Consider the following 26,136-nt stretch of genomic DNA (forward strand, 5'->3'; position numbering starts at 1 on the left):
AACTTGATAGTAAATGGGATTAAGAAAAGTAATGAGATTGGTAGCAGTGGACATTCTGTTACTGCAGAAATTGATCATGCTAACTTTAATTTTTTTTATCTCCCACTGAGTACTCGTGTGGTGAATCTACAATGCAAGATTCATTTCTCCCACGAATAATATTAAAGTTTTATATGTTCAGTACACAATTAGTAAATGTAGGTCTATGTACATGTATTTACACATCCAAGATATTCAGATATATATTTTCAACTTCAATGCTTTAGATCCTGAAAACATAATAGGTATTTAATTTTCTAAAATGCTTTAACTTAATGTTTTTATCGTGTATTGCACTTGCAATAATATTAATTAGTGCCTATTATCACAGGTTACATTTTTAAAAATTAAGTTTGTTTTTTAGTTAAACTAAATGCCTTTAATGGAGTTTTATAATTCAATGTAAAAAATAACCAGAAATTGAAAAAATAAAAGACAGGAATGTTTTTACTACTGATGTATTAGCTAAAATATTCAAATTTATTGTATGTTGAGTAAAATACTTTCCCTTCCATCTGAAATCACCTCTTAATTGAATTCGAGTGTTTCTTTAATCCAATAATGTGAATTGCATTTATTTATTTCAATAGGTGATTTGATCATGTTAGAATTCTTTAACTGCTACTCAGACCGGTAGACTAAATTAACAGTTCTGAATACAATAGTAAACTTTCAGAATCTGTTGTTTTTTTTACTTCCAAAAAAAAAAAAATTAAGTATATATTTCTGAATAATCTGTAACATGTCCTGTCTGTAACAAAGCAGTTTGCAACTACACTTTAGTCTACAAAGTTTTTTTGCAAGGCATTTCACGTGACAGGCAGACAGGCTGCTCACATAGATAAAGCGGACGAGCCTGACGGATAATAGACAAGGTAACAGCAGAAGCTCATGGCACTGAGGGGAAGATTTTTAAAGTGATCAACTTGCCCTCTTCTTTGAAACCTAAAACAGCAGACCATTTAGGGCTCAGGGTTTTTCTCCATGAAGAGATCAGCTAAAGGGCAGATCATGGTCTAGAATAGTGATGGCCAACTTCACTATTTTCGAGGGCCAGATATCATTTTTGAAACTAACCCCCAAGGACCAGACACTTAACGAATTAATATTGAATTTTAAGAACAATTTTTTTTTTGTCTTATATGTTCTGTACACTGATTAATAAACAATATACAGTAGAGTCTCGCTAATCCAGACTTGTCCAGACCGGACCCTGTCCGGATCACCGAAAGTCCGGATTAACCGTTATCAACTTAAAAAATCAACTTAAAAATGTATCAAAAACAAGTTTAATAGGCTAAAGAAAAATCTTCATTCTTAAAAATCAACTGTGTTTTATTATAAAGTACTTAAGAATACTATTTACATATGTATTGACAACGTTCGGGCCTACAGCCCCTGTAAGTCCGATATGCCACCGCCCAAACACCATCCACCCTCCATTCAAACCTCCCGCTTACCCGTGCGTACGTGTGCATGCGTGTGTGCTCGCCCGGCAAGAGGGCGCTGTCGAGCCAGTGCGCCGTACCCCTAAAAACATAAATATATGTAATTGTGTTGTTTGTTTTTATATTCCCTAAGAGCAACGTGACGGCAGATTGGCCGGGAGGGTTTTATGTACTTTTATTTTTTAACTTATATATTAAAATATCATAGCGTTTCCGGACATTCCCGAGGAAACCCGAAGCCAGACAATAATTAAATTTAAATCTTAATAATTGTAATTTGTAGAATCTTTTCAATTCATTCAAAAATTGTTACATAATTTTCAACGCTTTATTGTCATGTTAATTTAGTTTCCCATGGCACGAATTCGCTATCTTTTAACGGTAATTGTTTCGGCGGGAGGACGCCATGTTAGTCGAGCGAGCCATGATCTCATCCCAGTCTTCCGCCATCAACGACCGAGAGCAGACGTATCAGCACTCCGGGGACCTCACCGCTTGTATTCTCTGTTAAGTAATTCTGTTAACTTTAATTTCATCTCAATCGCTTTCTTTTAGTCCTCGGAGCAGCTCTCGGTCGGGGGACTGCTTTATTAATTAATTTACGGCCAGTCTCGGCCTTTTATCTTGTACTACGTAATTCAACATGTGACCACGTGGTGGCTCATCACCTATAAACCGATTTGTGCCGCGGGCGTTTTGTATAGTTTCAACCGTGTACGTGTGTGAGCGGAATTAGCGGAATAAATCAGGTGTGTGAATTTCACGTATTATTCTTTTATTTTCAATCTGTGTGACCACGTGGAGAGTGACGGCATGTGGGACGCCTGAGAGCCCACTTCGTAGGGAAAAGCGTGCCCGACGCTGAGAGCGGGCAGGAATTAGTGCTAGATGTTTTCAAGGGGGGATATCACGTCTCACATGGGCGACGTCACGCCCTGAGTTAGGAGTCTCACCAGGTCCACGTGCCGTACCACGTGGTGGCGCCCACTAACAATCCACCGTAAAGCCGACCGATCGACCCCCCCCCCCCCCCCCCCGTGTCAGTATGTAACTTATAAATAAAACAATACATTAAATTTACAATTAATTTACATTTAATTTTTCGTTGAGTTTGAGCGCGAACGCTTGTAATGTTACGCCCAACAGCGGAATGCCTTGTTCACGTTGTTGGCAAAACCAAATGTACAAAGCCTTGTCTAAAGTTTCATTTTTTTTAACATGCTTCTGTTACCCAGACTGTCCTTACTTACCATTTTGGCACAAAAATCTTCAATTTCTTACCGATTTTTTTTCCAATCAGAAACAGTTTGTTTTCCCACTACAAAATCTTGCAAGATTCTAGTTAATGATTCGCCCGCATCAATACGAAATAAGGCTTGGTTTTTTGCTCCATTGTTACAGTCACTTTTTTACGTTTAGTAGCCATTACGTTGCTCTTAATAAGTGCACACAATAAAATACTCACACTGAATAAAAATAACTGTCACAAGCACCTATCACCAGCACAAGTAACCATCGACTGAAGGGAACGGAACAAAACAAAACAACTCGCAGGTATAGAGTGAGTCATTTCTTAGAAAACAGACGATGAGCGGAAAACTAGCGGTAAGACTCCCGGCAACTGAGGGCAATAGGACCCTCTCTTAGAAATGTATTTTCTTATTTTCCTTTGTTACAGCATTCTTTTTCATCATTATTTTTTTTTTTAGATCCGTCCGGATTAACCGGAAATCCGGATTAGCGAGACACTACTGTATGTGGCATTTGAAAAAGAACGGAAAAAAGGTCTTTTAAAATTAGTGCATACAAAAAAATTAAAATATACAAACAATAATATTAAAGAATAAAATAGGTAGAGATTACATAAATATAAGTAGTATTTTTGAGTATTTCTATGAGGAATAATATGGCTTCTGATTATTTTATTATACATAAATACATACACACATACACACACATACTTACATACATACATACATACATACATACATACATACATTCATTCATTCATTCATTCATTCATACAAAGATGTCTTATACCTAATATAGTAACATTTCTTTGTAAAAAGATTGGTTAGGCAGGCCATATGAAAGAACGCCACAGGCTGGTAGTTAGCAATCACTGATTTAAACATGCAAACAGGAAAACAACCAACGAATAAAAATTATGATAAAAAATTAATTAATTATTTAATTAATGATTTGCATATCACTTACATAGGGGTCATAAGAGTGTGATAGAAGGTGACCAGATGAGAATGGAACATTGGCAGACAAATGGGTGGTGAAATTAGGAGCATTCTGAATACACCAGCTGCCTCGGCAAGAGTCAGCCACGTTTTCCAGTTAACGAAAATCCAGGCGTTGAACCTGGAGTGCCATGGATGGGAAGTTAATAAAATACCTGACTCAAACTTTCATATTGCATGTAACAGTGACTCCGAACCAATACAAACTAACTTATTACTGTAACAACTTATCTAAGATAAAACTATCATCAAAACATAATCAGTAAGTAGTGAGTGTGGTTTTCATATCTATTAAACCAAAACATGGTCTTGATTTAACTAGAGAGTTAAATAGAAATGTGGTTTTAATCCACTCCTCAAATACAAAACAAGATCTTAAAGTCAGGGATAAAATAAAATAATAATAAAAAAAAGAACCAAAGTTTTGATAAATGGTCAAACCTCAATGATTGGTCACACATGCCATGATTATTTCATTTTCTTATCATAACCACCATTCAAAAGCTATTCCTATAAATGTAACATAACAGCTCTCTTGCATTTAATTTTTGTAACAAATTGTTTAAGAGATATTTACTAACTGTTAGCTAACAGTAGTAAAAAGCCAAAAAGTGTTCATATTATGGTCACTTACATTCAGGGCTCGATTTTAGCACCTGTCCGTCTGCCCGGGACAGGCAAAATCTCGTCCGGGCAGGCAATATAAAAAAGGCAACTGTCCGGTGGACAGGTGCAACTTGTGACGCCGAGGTTATTCGCACGCACTAATGCAGCAGAGGTGATTAATAACATTTATGCGACCGCGACCGCAAATAAAACGTCTTTGACAATATCTATAAATAAACCATAATGGCTGAAAGTGAGTTTGATCCAGCACCAGCAATAAATCTCTGGTATCATAATGTTCAGAGAAAACGTCGACCCTTTCAGCCTCCTTATCGAAGATGTTCAAGACAGAATCAGCCAAGTAATTCGTGCAGTGACTCAGACAGTGACTCGTCTGAAAATGATGATTAAATAAGGATGTTAAGTGTGTGATAAAAATAGGTGCAAAATAAAGCAAAAATCCTTTTTTCTCACTTTTTCAGCGACTTGGAAGTTTTTTTTTATTTGGGTAAAACAGCGGACAGGCAAATTGGATGGCGGACAGGCAAATTTTCGATTACACCTGTCCGTTGGGCAGGTTAAAATATTCCTTAAAATCTAGCCCTGCTTACATTACACTTTAAAGATATGGTGATCAAATTTGTGATTGAACAATATAAGCAAGAACTATTGTAATGGAACAGAAGGAAAAAAAAAATTAATGACCAACATAGTGTGTGAGACCACACCTTAAGATATTTATTTAATTTTTTTTCAAAAAAGGGCACATTCACACATTTATGATCTTTTTTTTTTTTTTTTAATTATTTTCCAAACCTTGACATATTTTTTGAAAAGTAAACATTTTGTAGTACCTATTTTAAGGTTTGAGTATTTGTTTTATTTTTTTTATTCTAAAGTTTCTAAATTATAAGGTTTATTGTCGACTAGACCACTTTCCGGGAGTCATTTTGGGAAAACCACGGAAATGTGGAATCAGGATGAACAGACAGGGTTTCTAACCCAGCTCCTTTGCATTTCGAGTCCGGTGTGTTACCACTGCAACACCTCGCTCCGTACAACTGCTAGTTAACAAACACCAATGGCAGGCTATCCACGAGTAAAGCACCAATGTGAGAAGAGAGCCAGATGGTGGGGGGGGGGGGGGGGGCAGAATCCCCAGGACCCATGCACCAGGGGAGGGGGACTTAGTATTTGTGATATTCTTTTAATGCATGAGTTTTCACTGATAGATAGGGGCTAGAAAATTTAGCATCTATTTTCTTTCTTCCAAAATTAGCATCTATATTTTTTGTAAATTAGCTTTTTTAATGCATCTGATAAAAAAATTATAATTTACATTCCTCAATATTTCTAAAATAAATATTAAAAAAATTGAATGTTTATTTTACTTCAAAAATGGGTAGTGCAATATGCTAGCAATCAATAAGTCGCAGGTTTAATTCATAGAATGATACACAATTCAACTGGGTTAATTAAGTGGGGCTTATATATTGAAGTTATTTTGGATACATGTAACTTGGCTGCTTGGCAGTATCACAAATCATGATGGTCATGAAAACTAGTGAAGAGAAGTCACCAGAAAATCGCCACAGGGTCAAGTGTAACATTTGGGGGAACGCCAGTATCAGTAATACTGCTGTGATTTACTTCACACTCCCGCTACGGCAAAATGCGAGTGCAGCCTGTTTTCATCTGCGAATTGAGATGGTGGACGTGTCATGTTTGTGTATTAACTGAAGTGCTGATAAGTACTACAGAACAGATATAATTAAAATAATTTAACTATAAACACACATGTGTCCCAGACAAACTGAAAAGTATGAATATTAGGTGAGTCAGGTCACTGAAAGTATACACCACTGGGTTATTTCTAAGTGTAAAAAAGATTTACTTTGTACAACAATATTTAAAACTGTTAAAAAATATGTAGGAGTTCTGTGGAATTTTATAAAGAATATTTGTATAAATCATGGGCATTTTCAACAAATTTAGCTGAAAAACAGCATCTAAAGTGTAAATTAGCAAAAATCTATAGCAAGATGCTAACTTTTCCGGCCCCTACTGATAGAATAGAAAATTATAAATCTCTTGCTTATAGAATACATAGGAAACCTGACAAATTATGCAATACCAATACCGCACAGATCAGATGGCCAGGGTAGCATTTGAAGTACATATTTTATATATATATATATATATATATATATATATATATATATATATATATATATATATATATATATATATAAAATTTATTTATTTATTTACTGTGAATAATTTAAAATTTTTTGCATTGTGTAATAGGGATCAAATTATTTTCTCCCAGACCCTTAGTCTGTTATGACAGTTCTGGTACAAATGCAGTAAACTCAAGTAACAACCCAATCTTCTTAGTCTTTGTGAATGAAACAACAATCACGATATATGTAGATACAATGTATTTTAATATTTTTTTTTGTTTAGAATGTAAATAGTCTAAATGTTCACATTTTTAATTCATGAATAGTAAAAACACAGTGCAAATTTGTGCATGAGTCAAGCGAGCCCTTTATCAGCACCCTGGGTGAAGCAATAACTGGTAGTTGATAACCGCCCTCCCGCTGCCAGAACAAAGATATGCCACACTTTCTACTTCCTCTTATCACATAGCCATGAGCTCAGTACAACCTTGAAAAAGAACTCTATAAAGCGAGGAAAAAATGTTACAAAAGAACAGTTTAGCCAAAGCATTTAAATTTCACGGTAAGTAGACATACAAATTTCCAAAACTATTTTGGTATATCATTTTGTAAACTTGCTTATATATTTTTTTGCTCCAAAAATACTTTTAGCCTTTAATGCATAACATATGATGAAGTGATCAGCTCGTTAGCAGTTTGGATCCTCAGCTATCAGTGTGGGAAGACCAGGACAGACCTGGCATGGTGATTCTGTGGTGATCTTTCATCATCTTCCACAGTAGGAATGTGCAAAAAGCACTTTTTGGTTGAGAATTAAACATGAACAGACTATTTGCAAATATATGTCAATATATAATAATTAATAACTTATGTATATCCTAATATTAATTTTATTTAATGTGGAATTTTATGATAAAATATTATTTAATGTTCAATTTCACTCCATTCAAGAAATAACAACATTCTAAAAATGCTATCACTCCCACCAACAAAAGGAAATAATTTGAAAGCCTAAAAAAAGTAGATAAAGTGAATCTATCTTGCTCCCCCTTACCTGCCCCCCCCCTCTTCTAGCAAAATTAAATACTGCGTATACTCCTGATTCTCAGCAAAACGTACTGATGAAGTACAGCATACATGTAACATTCGCCAAATGTAAGCTATTAAATACTTTCCAAAGCTCGTAGATTTGATTCATTTTCACACTTTGTACTAAATTTTGAATTATGTTTTTTTTTTTTTAATATTATATACTTTGAAAATTACATTGCATAACATGGTTGAGCCATTACTGTTGTTTTTGCTCTATTGAAAATAAATGCTCAAGGCTTGTTACTCTTGCTTTGCCTTCATAAACAAAGTAATATTCAATTTAGTTTAGGTGGTTAACCCGAGCAAGTTTTAATAACTTAATTTAACTTCTTGTGATAAACTATGCTGTACTGTGCATGATGGTAATAATTGAAAATAACTGTCACTTACATGTAGCAATGAACATCCAGTATTCATCTTCAAACAGTATATTCAATTATTTGAAAATTTTTAATATTTTTTTTTGATTTGTAATTGAATAAAACTTTATTTATTTTCACAAATATTTGCATTACTTTAGATATTGCACACCCATAATGTAAAGCGAAATACCAAACCATTTTCTGACCACATGAAATAATTCTTTACCTGGCCCAAGATAAAATCTGAGACCATCGACTAACCAGCAAGGAATCATGACCACTAGTCATTCTTTGGTTCATTAGTTATTTTAGCACATTTGATTTTAAAGGACATAGTGATTAATTTATTATAGTGTAAGGTATACAAAGGCCTTTAGAGCTACAATGCATAACGCTTACATGAACCCTAACCTTCTTCAGACACTTTAATTTACTTCTATTGACTTAGTGACTAATTATCAGTAATCACTACGGTATTTCTAATAGCCATACTGAACTCAGCATCACCAGAACAATGTAGACGCTTTTTTTTTCTAGCCGGACATAAACAACACTGCACAATTTTTTGGTTTGAATCCAAGGGTAACAGTTTTAGGCTACTTTAGTAATATAAATTTACATATAATATTGCAATCGATTTCCCATCCATGTACCTTAAACAAAATAGTAAAATATGCCATAATAGGAAATACGAAACACAACATAATAACAATGATGTAATGGCAAATGTTCAATGTGTTCATTAAAAATTATCACACATTATGTCTTACATTAAGGATTTGGAAATGGCTACGAAAGCAATAAAATTATCTTTTTTATAGTTCTCACTATATATTGTCAATAATTTGTACAATTGCTTAACTACTGACACGTTACGAGACTTTCATTTGATTTTGTGGCAATCAAACAAAAAGCCAAAAGATTTCTCACTCCATTCAAAAATAAAGCTTTTAGTTGCAAAAATTAAGATACTATACCGAGTGTGTGCATGTGTGAGCATGTGAGTATGGGCATGTGCATGTGTGCGTGTACATAACCTCTCACCAAACATTTCATGTATGCTATACTTGTACAGTGATGATGCCTAAAAATTTTCACCTAGTGTGTCATTTTCCAGATGCCAAGATTATTTCCTCTACTGGCCTTGACTGCCATGGTGGCATGCAATATGGATGCTGCACCAATCTTTCACTCACCTCTAATCCTAATACGTGGTCCAACCATACAATTTCAGTGGAAACTATATTTAAAGAAGTTATTTAACTTTCCAATGTACGACTCACGAGAAGATGAGTATTACGATCATGAAAATAACTATTTAGAGGATGAGAATGAAGACCAAGAGGAAGTGAATGAAGATGAAGAAGAGACAAATGAAGATGAAGAAGAGGTGACTGAAGATGGTTCGGACGTTGGTTACGTTTCCAGTGACAGCGGAAATGACAGAAACACCACAAGCAGCCAGCCAAACCCTAGCTCGTCCAGCGATGTCACCGAAAACAGCCCTCTCTCTTCTACTGCTTCAACAACACAGGCTCCTGACGCTACGAGGGTGTCAAAAACCGTAGCGCAGCAGATGTCTACAACAGCTTTAAACTCATCGACACCAAGTGGTTGATTTACAGTGCAATGTTAAAGCAGCGTTAACTTGGCTGCTGGCAAACTTAGATGCTCAGGTGAAGAGTTATCCATTTCACGTTTGCAGTTATGTAGAATTAGCATTTATTATAATCTCAATGCTGAGATGTTAAACAAGTCTCCTACGCTCGATGTACCTGCCTCCTCTACCCTTAGTGCTTCACCAGGGCATGGCCATGATTACCATGTGAAGCACTAGCGTGTTTTCAAGAAAAATCCAAAGAATTGTGATTAATTCCTGGGAACTATGATTTTACTACAATTGTAAGTTATAATTTTCATTCTTTTGTTTTTGTTTTTCTCCTATTAACTACTGAGGTATATGTACATGTGTACTACATTTTTCTCTAATTATACAAATGCTATCTATAACATCTTATGAATAAGTTGCACAAAAAGATTTTTCTTTTCAACGCTATGAAAGTTAGGTTTCTCAAGACAAAATGAAAGTCTTATCCCACTAGCAACTGCATACCCATGCAGTGCCTAAGCACTAGCCATCGCTGATCAACAGCAGAGATTCGATGTGTTAGCGCACCCCTGGGGACAACAACTGATTTGCTGCAAGTTCTAATTAAAGATTTTCCTCTAGTGTAGACTCCAAACTTTCCATGACTGATCAACATGACTTTGGGCTTTGACAAATGTAGCAAAATTATTTTGTGTAACATTACACAAATAAATTTGGGGATTTGGAATTTGAGGATTTGGAATTTTAATCTGTGCCATACTCGTACTCTTTTTTCTTTACATGAGGTAGGGGCACCGCAGATACTAGTGGGTACCCAGGTGTCCATGCCACAGTGCCACTCCCTTCAAGCTATGACGGAGAGGTAATTTATTTTTAACTATGGCAGTTAATTATCGTAGGATCCCGTTTCAACTACAGTCACACACCGACACACCATATTTACTCAAATCTAAGATGCCATTGATTCTAAGACACCTCCTCTTTTGATCCTTTGTTTCTCTAAATAAAATTTTCTTTGAGTTTAAGATGCACTTCAATTATGTCACAACAGAGGTGCACATTAGAATCAAGTGAATTCAGTAACTGGCCGATGCCATTGATCATAAGACTCGCCCCATTTTAAGAGTTCAAAAAGGTGACAAAATCGGTGATTAAAATTGAGTAAATTCTGTATGTACATTTAACTACAAACTGTTTGTTTCAGCGTTAGTTCTGATCGATCCATTTTGTTATGCCAGTGATCGTCAGGCTGGGGTACTCGACAGGTGTGCCGTTTTATTTGTAGAATGTTTATAATCACTAGCTGCCAGATAAGTGCTCTTCTTCATGGGATGGACTTTAATACTAGTGGGCAATCAAAAAAACATCTGGAGAACTTTACTCTGTCAGTTTTTGTTTATTTAGTAATCAAAAGTCAAAATTTTGGTTTGATACAATTAAGACACACTTCTTTCCACTTTCACACAGCCACCACGAACAAAACCTCTGAACTGAGCGCTGCTTGAAGAGTTTCCTGTGTCGGAGCAAGATTTTCAGGTTCTTCACCTTCAAAATATAATCAAGTCTCATAAGCCATGACTTGCTGGTTAATTGGTTGGATAATATATACCTACCTATACGTATACAAGAAATTTAGGCATTTTGCTTAAAGGGAAACACTTTCCTGCAGTCCTAGCAAGCAAGTTAAGAAAATAAGCATTACAAATACAAAATTTTAAGTTAACCTACTTAAGTTTTTCGATTTCCTCAATCTTATAATATGTAACAAAATAACAGAAAATAATACCGTATATACTCGTGTATAGCGTGCCCTTTTTTCCCCTCAAGTAAAGGAAAAAAATAAGGATGCGCGCTATACACGGAAAAAAAAAAGTTTGGGGGGGGGGGGGGAGGCGGGGAGGAGTGGAAGTCGTTAACTGCCGGGTGACGGGTGACGTTTCTGGCCAGCCCCCTCACATACGCACAAGCAACAAGGCCTCTCTTTCACACACAAACACGCACACGCACACGCGTGCGCAAGCTCGCACATCATGGTCTCTTGTTTATTTTTAGACCTCCCCCCTTTACAGAAAGCCAGCTCAGAAGCTAGTAAAAAGAGAGAGAGAGAAAGAGAGAATGTTGTCACCAGTTCCCCCCCCCCCCCAGCCAACTTCTTCGCTTCCTCCATTCCTCACCGGTGAGTCATATAGTTCTCCGCGCCAGCTTAGCAACGTAGCGCGGCACGCCTCCCTCCCGCCCGCCCACGTACCAGTTGTGGCGATATAGCGCTTCATTATCTTCCGTTTAGACAGCAGAGTTTATGTATTTTCCTGACGCATCACTACACATCAATTTAAATAATCAGGTACCACAAAATTTTAGTAAAATTTATTTATGGGAAAAAAAAAAATTCAATTTTTTTTTTCTTTGGAATTAGTTGCAAAAATCGTGGTGCGCGCTATACACGAGGGCGCGCTATACACGAGTAAATACGGTATTACTGTACATGACTATTTTCCTTGAACACTAAAATTTTTCCTTCATGATAAGTATTCTATTCCTATAACAAACAAAAGTATTCTACAAACTTATACTGTTAGAGTTTGTACTATGAGGTATTTCTAGAAGGAAGAAACAACTGTATTCCAACTGTATTCAAGCCCCTCTACTAAGCCATTAACTAGTAAGCAACATATTTTATAACTTAGGCCCACCAAACACAGACTGATATTTCTTACTATATTGCATGCCTGGAGCCTTGCTTTCAGCTGTACTGGAGTACAGAAGGAAATAAAAAGAAATTTCCAGGGAAAAAAAAAAACAGAAAAATATATAAGTACTGTTCATAATTTAAAAAAAAATGCTTAATTTGCCTGTACAGATACTACAGATTTTACATTTAAATGTAAAATTTACAGGAAAAGTTAAGTTGCAATTTACCTCGAGTTCATCAACACATAAGGACCGTAAGATTGCCGTGGAGTTGCCTGACAAGACCTGAAGACCGTTGTTCGTCGGAAGAGCGTCCCAGCTGGTCCTGTCACCGCAGGGTCTAAGCCCTCGCCTGGTACTCGAAACACGCCGCGGGCCCCAGGGCAACGCAGACGTGCCTCAGCAAGCGGTCCAGCGATCATCTGGGCCCCAAAGGGAAGCTGCGCCTGCGGTGGGCCTTCCTCTCGCGCAGGGCGGTGTACTCCTTCCTCACGCCGCTCGACCGCAGCTCCAGGATGTGGTTGACCTTGCGGACGATCTCCTCGGCGGTGCGCCGGTCGGCCTCGAAGTCGTGCTGCTTGAAGCCGGCGGCGGCCGGGCCCGGCCCCGGCCCCCCGGACTGGCGGCACACCAGGCGGAACGTGGCGCGCGCCCCGGGCCTGGTCTCCGTCAGGTCGCAGGCGGCCACGCTGTCCACGTCGTAGCTGACGGCGCGCTGCTTGTTCCAGAACCGCGCGCCCACCTTCTGCTGCACCACCGGGTCTATCTCCACCTTCTCCCCCGACACGCCTGCGACCACGAGCAGGGTGCTGCTGCTACTGTGCTACGAGTGGTCGGGTCACTTCCCCCACAGAACTGCATGGGACCAAAACAGGATTCTTCACAAGTGGAAAACATGGAAGGCATTTTCCCAGGGCACTCCAATTTCCATCTACATACATTGTTTCACATTTCAATGTATCTAATGACCTTGATTTTGAGGAGACGAAAAACCACAGTTCATTTATTCATTCATTTAGTTCTGTGATGTAAACCTAACAAATTAAATAATGAGAAAAATGTGTGAATCAAAGAATAAATTGTGGCTCAATTATCTCATCGACAATAGGATCAAAAGAGATGGTGAGGGGTGAAGAAATGAGTCCCGCTTGTGAAAAAAAAACCGTGTTCTTTCCCATCGAAAATCCAACCCGGAATATCTTGGTGGCAGGCAAGTGGTCTTACCACTGTGGTGCCATGAGAAGTTCTGTGCAAGTTCCCCACTTCTCAAAGATACAACGCCTTTAATATTATACTGAGAGAAAAGTGACCGCAAACAAGACCTTCTTGCAGGCAAGGACGTGAACAAGTTTCACAGTTACACAGCAAACAATGCTTTATTCTTGGCTTCTCTCTCTACATCGATAAAGTTACACACATGAATGTTTATGTTCTCAAATTCATCATGTTCGCAGGTGCATGTATGTACATACATGGACACATTAAAAGGCTTAAATGACTTACTCATCTTAAAAAAATAATTAACATTGTCTCATGTGTTCGCATACTTAGTACGTACTTGTATAAAAGCTGACATATATATTATATAGGTGAAATACTTGCTCATCTCTCATCATAGCACTGCTGCTAAGCAGAGACTACATATTTATTGTAATTGCAAATTCTTACAGTTTACTATTACTCTCTTAAACATCTTCCAACTGTACAAAAAATTATAATATAAAATTAAGAGTTTTACGGAAATCACACTTTATACAGTTACCTTGGTTATGAATTAATTAATACCCACATCATGAAATAAATCACAATGTTAGTACCATTCATTACGATGACTTCTAGATGTTTATATGCATAAAATAGACACCGAAATTTTTAAGATGATGCTGATGGAGTTGAGGCACACCAGGTGAGACAAAAACTCACCGAGATGTATTTCTGACTTGGATCTCATCTTGTTAACGATGTTGATCCTGTACGACTGGTAAAGGGGGGCTTCCATTGCCGTCATGTGACCTTTCATCCGCTGCAAGTCATCCACGTCTTGCATTTGAGCTGTAACACAATTTCAAGTTTTGGGAAACAGATTGATACACCGTTAAAAGCAACGTGCTTGACAATTATGTCTGAATAACTTTTCTTTTCAACAGAGAATTTTAAACAAATATCATCAATCACACTGTGCCAAGAATTTTGTCACATGTATATATTTTTGGATCATGTTGCAGCGTACTGGGTTCGAACTCCAACCAAAACGCCACAACTTTACCGCTCGAGATATGAGCAAGAGAAATACTAAATTTGATTTAAGACGTGCATTATGTTATGCACAACTGAGTGAGGGACTAATAGTGTACTGAGTAACGAATAACAGGAGATTTCACCCATTACAACATTAGACGCTTTTACTGGTGTCTATTATGATATTTAAATTGATTACAATCAGGATTACACGATACATAGATGTCAATCAATACAATATAATAATATAAATATATGTGATTTAACAGGTACAACTCAGTTTATCTCCAACTAAATGCACGCTATAAGTCTGTTTACATCAGATAGACTAGTTGTCAATTTAAATAAGTTGATTACACACAACGCATAGTAACAGTAATAGAGAAGCGTGTTGCCGATTATACAGTCAGCCAAGAGTAATAGATTATATTTCAGTGACATAGACACAAAATAAGTTTACAATATCGATACTTATAAAAAAAACTTTACACATGTCCCTAGTAATATACGTAGTGATACTATAATATGCGAGCATCACACTTAGAGCTATTTAACATGAGGCTAAATCTAACAAGACACATATATTACGTCCAACATTTTTGGGACTCTAAAATGTGACGTCGTAAATCGAAGCCGTAAGTACATATCTTAAGGTATCATTCAGAAGTTCTACTTTAAGTACGTTACATTCGTAAATTACATGCCTCCAGGCGAATGTAAGTAGTGCGTTAGAAAAAAACATTACGTGTCACACGTGTCACACAAAGAATTGGCCAAACGCCTAACATCGAATTTACGTGTGTTGGGCTCAACATAGCACCTATGCTCGTAACGTACATCAAGGCAATGGGCTGTCCTGAGTTATGCAAAATGGGGAAATTCAACGAGCACAAAACAAAATGTACAGCTCCATAATGGAAGGAATTTAGGTTCACAAAGTATACGCATTACAATGAACGAAATCAGAATAACCACACGAACGTGGCCCGGTTAAACTAGTCATGGCAGACTATGAACACAAGAGCTACAGTTAAGGGGCGATCACACTATCAACCCAACAAAATCGTTAACACACCGAACCAAATTTTTACAAGGTGGCGTCCGAATCAGAAAATTTAAAACAAGACACGAAGTTAACCAGAAATTTCACATAGTAGACAGAGCCACCTTCTTTCGCAACGAAGTTAGATTATAAACCAAAAGTCGCCATGCTCACCGGATACCACGCCGCTCCTAAGTCTAACAAACTAAAATGACTACATAGAAGAGTACGCAAGTCCTGACTGATCCACCAAAGCGGACTATCTGAAAATTTTAAATATTAATACTCCCCCCCCTCCAGAGACAGCTCTCCGGGGCTTAAATACCCTAGCACCCGGGTCGCCGCACAAGCGCAGAGCTGATGAGGGAGGGAAGGCGGCGGGAGGCGGAGAGTAGAACGAAGAAGGAGGGGTAGGATGGTAGAAGCCGTGAAGGTCACTTCAAGGTGAATTTTTTTCTAATTTTTGTAATATTGTTGTTTATCTGTTCTTAAACTACGGTTTCTTGTATGTAATGTAGGCACTCCTCTCTTGAACTCGTGTCAAGTTGTGGATGGTGTGTGCTCATTTTATCATTATTTTTGGCTCATCTGATGAACTAGGTTGGCGGCACTACTTTCACAGTGAGGCACTGGACAGTGTGGAGTGTAGCGAGAGCTGTGTATATTTCATGGACTCAATGTCTGACAAGGTCTATACGCTAAGGACTGAATCTATCTGGCCCAGAGCAATGGATACTTATTAAACTAGATCTCTTTATTTTCAGATTCAAGGAAAATTGTAATGTTCTGAGTTTTAGCAAATTCAATAGTCATCCAATTAATTTTCTGCTCCCACAAAAAGAAGCTAAGAGTAGTTTAGTAAACCAAGTACATATGACTACAGTCGCTCCCACAAAAAGAAGCTAAGAGTAGTTTAGTAAACCAAGTACATATGACTACAGTCAATTTATTTGTACCGAAATTAAAATTTGGTAAGAATCACTGAACCACATATATTCAGTGATGGCAAGCTACAGATTATACGTAGAGAAAAGATTTTATTTTTTCATTTTTTATACCAATTTTGTTTTTAAAATAATACATTTCTGTGTTGTTTATTTTTTATGAACTCTTTTTTCTCATACAGATAGCATACTTTCTATTCTTCTTGTTCAATGATACTTCACCAAAACAGAGTAATTTTCACTCATACATGATGCACTATACTTTTACAATACTATAATTTGTAATAAGCATGTCTAACTACTGGGAACAATAAAAATATATCATCAAGTATAAGTGTGTTTTTAAAATGTAAAATTAGTTACTAATAACAGTTGTAATATCAAATAAAAGCAAAAAATTTTCCTATCTATTTAGTTCATTCATTTTGGTAATAACTCAAAGCTAACTAATTTACAGTCATTAAATTTAATATATTAAAGGATTACATTTTTGTAATCTAAGTTGATTTTTAATTAAATATGCTGATTAATTTCATGGTTTTTTGTTGCACTTTGGTGCTTTATGGTGTAATAACCTGCATGTTGGTGTTCCATAGTAAATTTACATGCTTTCTGGTGTCGTTTCAGCATTATCTAATTATTCGGTCAGTATTTGAATCCAATGATGAAAACTGTACATATTTCCACCAGACATTAACGGGAACCTGGTAGTTTAAATCATGAACTACCAAAGAGGAGGGAATTAAATGAATAAATCCATATCCATCCCTAATATTTACCTTTTTTAGCTGCAGGTTCTGAGGGAGCGGTTTCCTCCACTAAGTTGAATATTTCATAGCTGCAAAGGTATAAAAAACCATTTATTGTAAAACACTTTTTAAGTTTACACCTTGATTATTAAATGAAGAGCATTATTACAAAGTAAATTAAACAAAAAACAGTTGAAATAAGAATATATTATGAAGGATAGGATACAAAGAACAAAGTTAAAACAGAGAAAATGTAATACTCCTGGCAACACACAAAAAACACAGTCCATAAACTTAAATAAAATAAAGGAAGTTGGTGACTGGTAAAATTAATTCATTCCTCACCAACATTTATGACAAAATAGACTCTAATTAATAGTTTTATAAGTATATATAGAATTTGAAATCAAAAGATACTTGCTTGGACAAAATGTTAAATATAGTTAAACTAGGACCACAACAAAAGTACTGGAGTGTCTTAACCAATTTCATACCTTTATAAAAATATTTTGAAAATTGAACTATAGAATTAAAGTTGTATGCATTATCAAACTATTAAAAAACAGAAAATTAATTTCTAATTATAAACATCTGCCTGACATTTTAAAAATAGCTGTTAAAAATGTCTAATTCTTAGATTGCAGTGTGCATTTTAAAGGGTATTTACCTACTCTCTCTTTCTAATGAATTATATCTACTATTAGTACTTTCTTGTTTCTGTGTGCTCTGTTGCCATATATACCTAAAGAGCACAAAAGTTTTAAACACAACTTTATAATATAATGAAAAATTTTATATGTTAAAAAAAATTTAAAAGGACATTTTGGATTGAGAATTTTGGAAATACAATTACTTGTTGTAGTTCATAAAGAGCATCATCTGATAATATTCCATTTTTACTCTTAAGAAATGTAAATGAAAGACACCACCTTAGTTTCAACAAATATTTTTATATATTTTAATATAAAAATTGTTTTGCTTTGTTTAACTATAGTATATTATTAATGAACTGTTTTGTTTCTAATAGTGACAAACTGTTACATATAGTTTCTCCTGTGAAATAATAATTGATGTATGTTTAAATTTAACATTTTTTTCTCTCATAATGTATACAACTAAAATAATACTGTCAAAAGAAATGATTTTATGGTCTTAGAAAAATCAATAAATAGTAGAATTGAAAAAAATATTATCAATCATACACAAAATAAGACTTTTAATGTTAACAAGACATAGTACTAATGTGACAACAGTGGGTGTTGTTTGCTTTATACTGCAATCTAAGCGTGAGACAGGCTATAGACCATATCTGGTGCAAAAACTAACACGAAAAAGTAATATGCAATTCATGCTCAAAAATTTGCATTATTTGCAATAAAACCAAAATAAGACTGAACATGCAATACCCAATATTGGCAGGTGAGACTGGACTTAGCAAAAAAAAGTTTTTTTTTTTGACGTGATTACGTTTTATAAATCGATGAACGCCGGCTGCACGCACGAAAAAGCATAACTCATTGTCACGTTCCGCCTGAGCCGAGCGTGCAAGAACCGGCCAACCACCGTGCGAGAAAATTTTCTATAATATCAAACAGGTTAAGGCGAGCTTTTTAACTAATTGTTCGTGATTATATTTAAAGAAATTATTTAAATTAAATTTGCAAAAACTGTAAATAATATTTGAAAATTAAAAAGTATGCAATTTTTCATCAATGTTTTCATATGACGTTATCATGTAAAATTATCGACCGTAAACCGACTTTACAGACAACCCCCCAATTTTTTTAAAAACCATGAATCAACTGCCTTTGGTTCTCTTACTGATGATGGCTTGATGGATGGCGCTAACAGGAAAATTCACCATACAGTTAAATGTGGCTGGAAAGTGAGACTTAATGTATTACATTTTCGCTTCTGGCCACTGACATGCAGATGTCTGAAATGAAGGAAATGCTCAATATTGGTCCAGTAAGTACTTGAAATGTAAAGTAGCGAAATGTTTCTGGCTTGAGCTATGATTAATAAAGGCAATAGGTATTACAAACACAAGAACTCGTATCATCCATACCTTTCGTCCGACTTCTCATTTTGTAACATCTTCTCAGTACGCTCAACGAGTGCTAGGAAACCAAATCCAAACTTGGCAACTGTTTCACGAGGCTCTAAACACGGAAAATCCCAGTCCACCTCGCCATCGTCTTCAGCAATATACAAACCGTAGCGCTCCACACCCTGCCTATGAAAAAACACTTTTAAACATTTAAACACATACCCACTACATATTACCGCAACATCACTACATGCCACAAAAAATATTACACTCACATTTTGGACTTTTATAGCATTCTACTTAAGTTCGGTTATTACCAATTTGGTCTTATATTGAATTTTGGTAGGATCTTCAAATGGTTTTACTTAAGCATGTAACAAAAAAAATTACTAAACCACACACATTAAAACATAGTAGTAGCAGCCTCATTTAACATCGTTGTATAGACACATGATTAGCACTTTCATTATCAGCTAGCCGCATTTACCAGGAAGAGAACCAGTCAAGTCATTAACAACAGATTAAAAAATTCAGCAAAAAAAATTCTAAATACTTGTTTGTAAAACAGCACATGTGTCTATAAAACACTCCAAAGCTTCAATTGCTCCAATCACTGCAAGTGCTTTAAAATCCTAATTGTTTGGTAATAGAAGGTTTTATGAAGTTTATTTTTAGTTTCATAAAAATTTAATACATCTCAGTTTTTCTTGTTATGTTTATTAAAAAGTAGACATCGTCCACATGTTTGGAAAACTTTTGTATGAATAACTAAACATGAATGTATACAATGTTATACCTACATGCTTTAGCCACATTTACTAGAAAACGTGCACCTAAAATCTGTGTGATCATGCAAATCAAAAGAAATCAAAGCGATAAGAACAACAAGTGCAGAGCACTCACTCTAATTTCACGTCTGGATGCTCCAGGGAGCACTTCCAGCAGACCAAGCCAATCAGGTCCTGAACCTTGGCGGTGGCCACTACCGTCACGTGTATGGGGTAGTTGCGCTGCTCAGGCGGCAGGACGGTCAGGAAGATGCCGTACTTCCTCGTGGCCACGCCTACCAGAGCCTGCCACCAATCACACCACAAGCTGCACGATCCAAGCCGGAGCCACCAGCTTCACATTGCAAAGCAAAAACTAAATGTCGTGTTCTTACGTTTCCGTCGTACTTGGCGTACTCTAGAAATGGGTTCTGAGGTAAATGCGGAGACTTCTCCAACTGCTCCGACAACAAAGAATTCATCTTCACCTTCTTCAATTCTTCTTTGCCATCCTTCTTGAAGTCCTTCCTTTCAAACAGGGCTGCCCTCTCATCATCTGCAACGTCCGACTCTACACTTCAACTGCAATCTTCAACTATCACTACTATCAGTAATAAAAATAGTCAAAAATCATTCTTTACATGTATGCGTAAATTGATATAATCATATGCAATTTAAATCATTAAATAAGTAACAAAATGAATAATACAAAAGAATGAAAATGTTCATCAAAGCCCATTTATTAAACCTTAAAACTGTTATATAAATCCTAATGACTGTATGTTGCATCTACTTATAAATCAAGATGACAGATATTTTAATGAGTTCTGAAGAATTACACTGTACATTAATTAGTTTCCCATTTTCCACACTTTACAACGGAATGCTTAGTTTCTTGGCGGCATGACGGCGGTGTTTACAACTTTGTATGGTACTCTATGCAAACTTGTGAATATTCAAAAAATTATTATGAATAGTAATTAAAAGCATGCCAACTAATTATACACATTACTTTTAACATTTTGCTTTAACTCATTTTTAATTAGAATGACTAAATTGATAAATATTTACATACATTTTTTATGCAAAATGTACTTGAATATAATATTTTTCAATTTTTTTTAAAATTCCAAACATAATTTTTTAAGAAGCTTGTGTTGTCTGTACAAATAATACGGCACGAGAACAGAATAAGAAATTTTTTCATGACATAAAGCACAGTAACAATAACGTTGTGCATTTCTGGAATTCCTTCTCACGTTGCCACTTCAGGCCATATTTACTGACGACACCACTCAGACTAGCAGTTTTCCAATGCCCCTGAGCCGAGTCTCTCGAACTGGACTGAAGGGGCGCTGCAAAAACACAACCCACCAGTGAGAAGAGCAGGACTCCATTCCCACTTGACATGCTTCACCTTGGCTGCCCTCTTGCGGTCTTGTTCCATCTTCTCCAGTCGCTGGGCCGTGTTGGAACGCTGGCGGTGGGCACCAAACTCTATGTCTGCAACAAGTGCAGGGCACTGCAATGTGCGCTCCACAAACTCCAGCAAATACAGACAGCAATAATCACCCCAACTGTTAACTGTGTTCTTTAATACCGAGAGACAACAAATCCAAAGGCCACTGACCATTACAAGATCTGCTAAGGTTTCGACAGCTAGAAAGTCACTGCATATCAATAACTTTTTATTATGTACCTACTGTTTCAATACACAGGAACAATATTGATCCTGGTGCAGTAGAGCCAATTATCAATAATGCAAAAACTGTTATAAATACTAAAATCTTTATGTAAAGACAGAAACTCATCATACTTATAATTGGGTACACATACGCCGCCATAAAGCAAAATTTATTTATTTTTAGCTAAATTACAATTGAAGTTTATAATACAAGTACCTTGGCATCACAATATTTCAAACATTACATATATTACAGCATCACGTAGAACAATATAGGCTTAGTAGTAAATATTGCTCATATCACAAATATCAATATCTATATTGCTGTACAACTTTACACCATATTCATTTTCAATACTGGAAAAATAAAGTGAAATATTTCACAGCCTTATTTTTTCTCCAACAGATGTAAAAGGTTGATGACTACACTAATACAAACAGTACAATGAGGAAAATCTCTGTACCCAACTACCTGAAATTTCCATATGTCAATGAGTCTGAGTTGTGAACTTCTTACAAATACTGTTCTCAGATACCTACTCAACCAAAAATTGTTTACCGAACTTTTCGAAGAAGTAGTCAGTGAATATGGTGAAAAACTGATCTACATACATCTCCGTGAAATTTGTTTTCAACATGCAGATGCTACCAAAAAATTTTTTTAAGTAAAATATGTTTTTGAACCTTAAAGTATCTCACCTAAGGAGTATACATAAATTAAAGATACTTATGTAATTTTGTGTGATGTGGATAAAAGGTAATCAGGGAGCGAACGGATAGTTTGTAAAAATGTAAATATATTTATAGTGCAATCAAAACAAACTTTCCATTACTAAAACATACACACACACATACACACTGATAAAAAATAATGAAATTAAAGCTATTAATATATATACCAGTTTGAATGTCAAACGACTGCCCTAGGGAGTCGAACGCATCATCTTCATCACCACTGTCATCAACACCAGGGTAGAAATCCAACTTTGACTGATTCTCAAATTTCCTTGGAATTTCTTCACCAAGTATAACCATTTCACATATACCTGCAACACAAACAGAGGGAGTCAGCAGTTATCATGCTCTCAGCATGCAGTTTACATTCATCCAAATATCGCAAGAGGTAATGGTGTATAATACAATAAAATGTATCCCTCCAAAGCAATCGTGTTAGAAAAAATTAATATGAAAATTTAATTTATTCCGAAGCCCCAGTGGTTCAAGTGCAACTCTCTTGATTCAGACAAGGGTCATGATGGTTGAGAGGTCATGTTGACCTGTGTTTGATTCCCGGCGACGTCAAACCTGGATTTATCGCTAGTGGGAAACGAGCATGCATTGCAGTAAGCAAGTGAGTTTTCTCCAAGTACTCTCATTTCCCCTACCGATGCATTAGGTCACTGCTCCACCTTAACACATTACCCCTTATCCCTGTTTATTAACTTTGATGTCAAAGAGATATTAAATTCCAATTAATTTTATCATTCATTCAATTTGCATGCTGACTTACATGATTCAAGACTGCTACCTAAATTTCACACAGGTAGCCCTGAAAAAAATTATTCTATAAATTAAGGGGCCAGTGCGCAGTTGAATACTCGTTGACAAGCAATGTTACCTATGAGAAATGGGAGCCTGTAGCCAAAACCTCAGTGTTTACCAATTACATAGCAAGCAAACCTTGATCAATAGCTCACTAGAGGTTTTGCCAAAGGTTACGTTTTTATTCTTGAAACATGTTGTTTGGCTTTCTGAAGTTTGAATGAAAGTATATTTCCAAGCAAGTTACTAAATAAACTTGCTTAACATAAATACCCACTCAGGCACTTAAAATAAAGTACCAAAGTTAAGCTAGCATTGGCGCTGATGTGCTACATTGTAAAATATTTGGTGCTTAAATCAATAATTTCCTTGTCGAATGTTATAATAAAAGTTTTCCCAAGAACTGTGCTCTGATTGTATATCGGTACAGCCTACAGAAATTATTAATACGAAAAAGCCCAAATTTTTTTATGTAAATGTAGGTTTTCAAGTTGCATGACTTTGTAGAGGCTTAAGCCCAAGAGACCAGTTCCGTTGCCTCACCATAGGTAGCCCGAAATTGTAGCTTGTAAATAAGCAGTTAATAGCACTACAAATACTGTGATTATTTTCAATTAAATGTTGACTTCATATAATTGTTACAACAGCTATGCTTATCAAATACAGATATTTGATCAGATTTGTGTAATTATTAACGACCAATTGTAGGCACAGTGCTAATTGGCAGCTGACCCGCATTACAAACAAATTCAAATTAATTAATTCTATAAGCACAGCTCTATGCTGCTGATCTGCTGAAGATCTGCAGTCCTCTGACATGCATCTTAGCCTATCAGATGTCAAATCACCATTGGCAGACGCCTAATTGTGCCAGGTTATTAAAGTGGGTTTTTCAATAGTGAATCAAAGCATGAAGCTAAAAGCTTCAACCATTCAGAGAGTCTACACTGGCAACCAATTAATAATTTTGATGCCCATAACCAGTGACAGAGGAGAACATCTTTTATTTATTTATTTATTTATTTATTCAGTTTTTGATCTGTAGATCCCATATGGAGGTAAGGACTCCGGGATATATATGTTCTTTTCATTGAAAAGAATATAAATAGCCGAGGTTAAGATGTTCAAACTAACAAATATGTGTGACTTAGGTGTTTGAATAAGAGACACTGATTACCTAAATGTTATGACATACATTTATTAAAAAATGCAGCCAATTTTCATTCATTTAGGTACTGTTTAAGATTAAACTATTCTTTATGTTGTAGAAGAATGGGAAAGCACAAGTGAGTAGCACAACTGTGTTGTTTGTCACTAGCAATAAATAATACATTGCTCTATTATGAAATGGCAGGTCAAGTCTTGATTGTGTGGGCCTTGGATATACTTTTTAATGGGAAGAAGAAAATTTATGAGAAAATATTTATCATGAAAGGATATGAGTGTATGTCAAAATTACTAAAATTGCCTGACCAAAATCCTTACACTCCCGTGCTGGATTCAAAAGAATGAAGGGGTGGAAATGACTTAAGTGAAGCCAAGTTGACATCAATATTGTTATGGAATCGCGATACATACTTCATTAATGGCATGAGAAACTCGTGGGCGGTGGCCTACGTCGGGTGTAACACAAATTTATCGCACATCGGTGTAGTGAGAATGGTGGGGAGGGGGGATTTTAACTGTACTAGGCTACGAACCATTTTGCAAAGTATTTCGTCTCATAAATCAAATTAAAACAAACGAAACAACACAGCCCACGGCCCTCACCGCGAATTCCTAATTACTGTAAGATTTAAACAAACTCAGGGCCTACCAGTGTCATCAGATGATATAAAAGAATTACTCATGTGAGACAAAAGCCAATGTCTGTTGTCGTATAGTGCCATTTTTGTGTGAAATACTAACTGAAAAAACAACACATGTCTCACTAAAACCAAAGTTTATTAGTTTAAAAACGCATAACGTTGCTTCAAACAAATGATCATTACGTTTATATATACAAATACCATTTTGGGTACCATATGTCTGTGAGTAAATTTCTCCATAGTTATAACAATTCCCATAATTACTCGAAAATTCTCAAGTCAAACGTTGGCAATGAACATACACTAGAGTCAATTCAAAACCAGAACGATGAAAAAGAATCAGTGGACGCACAAACTTGTTCGAAACTAAAATAAAGAAACTCCTAGGGCGGTATTCCATGACAATCGGGAGAGGTAGCACATAAACACTACCTTTTTAAGATACAACTGAAACCTAACTCAAGAGACCGTTTTCTAGAAAGAGTTAAAACCCAATCCCTGTACGAGGCTAAAAACTTATTTCAATGTATTCTAGCAGGCATTTGGTTGCTATGCCAAAAAAACAGTTGCATGAATTAAATGGTGTAATTTTAATTTTCTCAATTCCTTTTAAGGTTGCGATTATTTATTTTTATGACCATTAAAAAGTACTGAATGTATTCCAATATAGTTTCATTATCATAAAGTTTCATTTGGCACACGAACATGCTTGATAAGTCCCTCGATAAAAAAAATAACTATATACGAGTTAATAGTAACAAGTATGGTTGAGCCATCAGGACGCAATCAACGAAAAAATGATCTCTGTATGCGGTAATTTGGGCAACGTATAGGACAACAAAATTCGTTGCCAAGAAATAAAGGACTGGCCGTGGAATATGATTAGGATACAGGTGTAGCATATTCAACAATTAAATTCTTATTTTTGAGTCTTTGAATATCGGCAATAGTGCCGGGCAGGCCTTAAACAAGCATTAAGCAGCCCTAGAGCTGGGCGATATTGGTGAAACCGGCTACTCAAGCTGACTTGTCT

The 26,136-nt window shown here is 36.0% G+C and overlaps 1 protein-coding gene and 1 long non-coding RNA gene across 4 annotated transcripts; one reads left to right on the plus strand and one right to left on the minus strand.

Annotated features, from left to right (window-relative positions):
* Positions 1-7,047: 7,047 nt before the first annotated feature.
* On the plus strand, positions 7,048-9,986 carry LOC134532927 (uncharacterized). Its single transcript, XR_010075214.1, has 2 exons — positions 7,048-7,087; positions 9,097-9,986. It is a non-coding gene; the product is annotated as an uncharacterized LOC134532927 (long non-coding RNA).
* Positions 9,987-10,961: 975 nt separating this feature from the next.
* On the minus strand, positions 10,962-25,399 carry LOC134532926 (stress-activated map kinase-interacting protein 1). Of its 3 annotated transcripts, none has more exons than XM_063369985.1 (9): positions 25,317-25,399; positions 22,653-22,799; positions 21,444-21,572; positions 20,465-20,625; positions 20,206-20,375; positions 19,321-19,488; positions 17,283-17,341; positions 14,203-14,331; positions 10,962-13,068 (listed from the first exon to the last, which is right to left on the minus strand). In XM_063369985.1, exons 2-9 carry the CDS (start codon positions 22,786-22,788, stop codon positions 12,698-12,700), a joined length of 1,323 nt encoding a protein of 440 aa, XP_063226055.1. In that variant the 5' UTR covers positions 22,789-22,799; positions 25,317-25,399; the 3' UTR covers positions 10,962-12,697. The 3 variants fall into 3 exon arrangements, with proteins under 3 accessions (XP_063226055.1, XP_063226052.1, XP_063226054.1); XM_063369982.1 differs by having other exon boundaries at positions 25,112-25,327; XM_063369984.1 differs by lacking the exon at positions 25,317-25,399 and adding an exon at positions 25,112-25,310 and having other exon boundaries at positions 21,444-21,566.
* Between the last annotated feature and the right edge of the window lie 737 nt (positions 25,400-26,136).

Source organism: Bacillus rossius, chromosome 6 (genome assembly GCF_032445375.1).
Source record: "Bacillus rossius redtenbacheri isolate Brsri chromosome 6, Brsri_v3, whole genome shotgun sequence".
Taxonomy (NCBI): Eukaryota; Metazoa; Arthropoda; class Insecta; order Phasmatodea; family Bacillidae; genus Bacillus; species Bacillus rossius.

Excerpts from the sequence above, each read along its gene's own strand:
- LOC134532926 (XM_063369982.1), bottom strand. The coding sequence starts at position 25,184 with ATGGCACTATACGACAACAGACATTGGCTTTTGTCTCACATGAGTAAT. Across the intron at positions 20,376-20,464 it reads ACGCCAAGTACGACGGAAAC|GCTCTGGTAGGCGTGGCCAC; the intron begins GTAAGAACACGA and ends GATTGGTGGCAG. Across the intron at positions 17,342-19,320 it reads AATGAGAAGTCGGACGAAAG|CTATGAAATATTCAACTTAG; the intron begins GTATGGATGATA and ends ATACCTTTGCAG.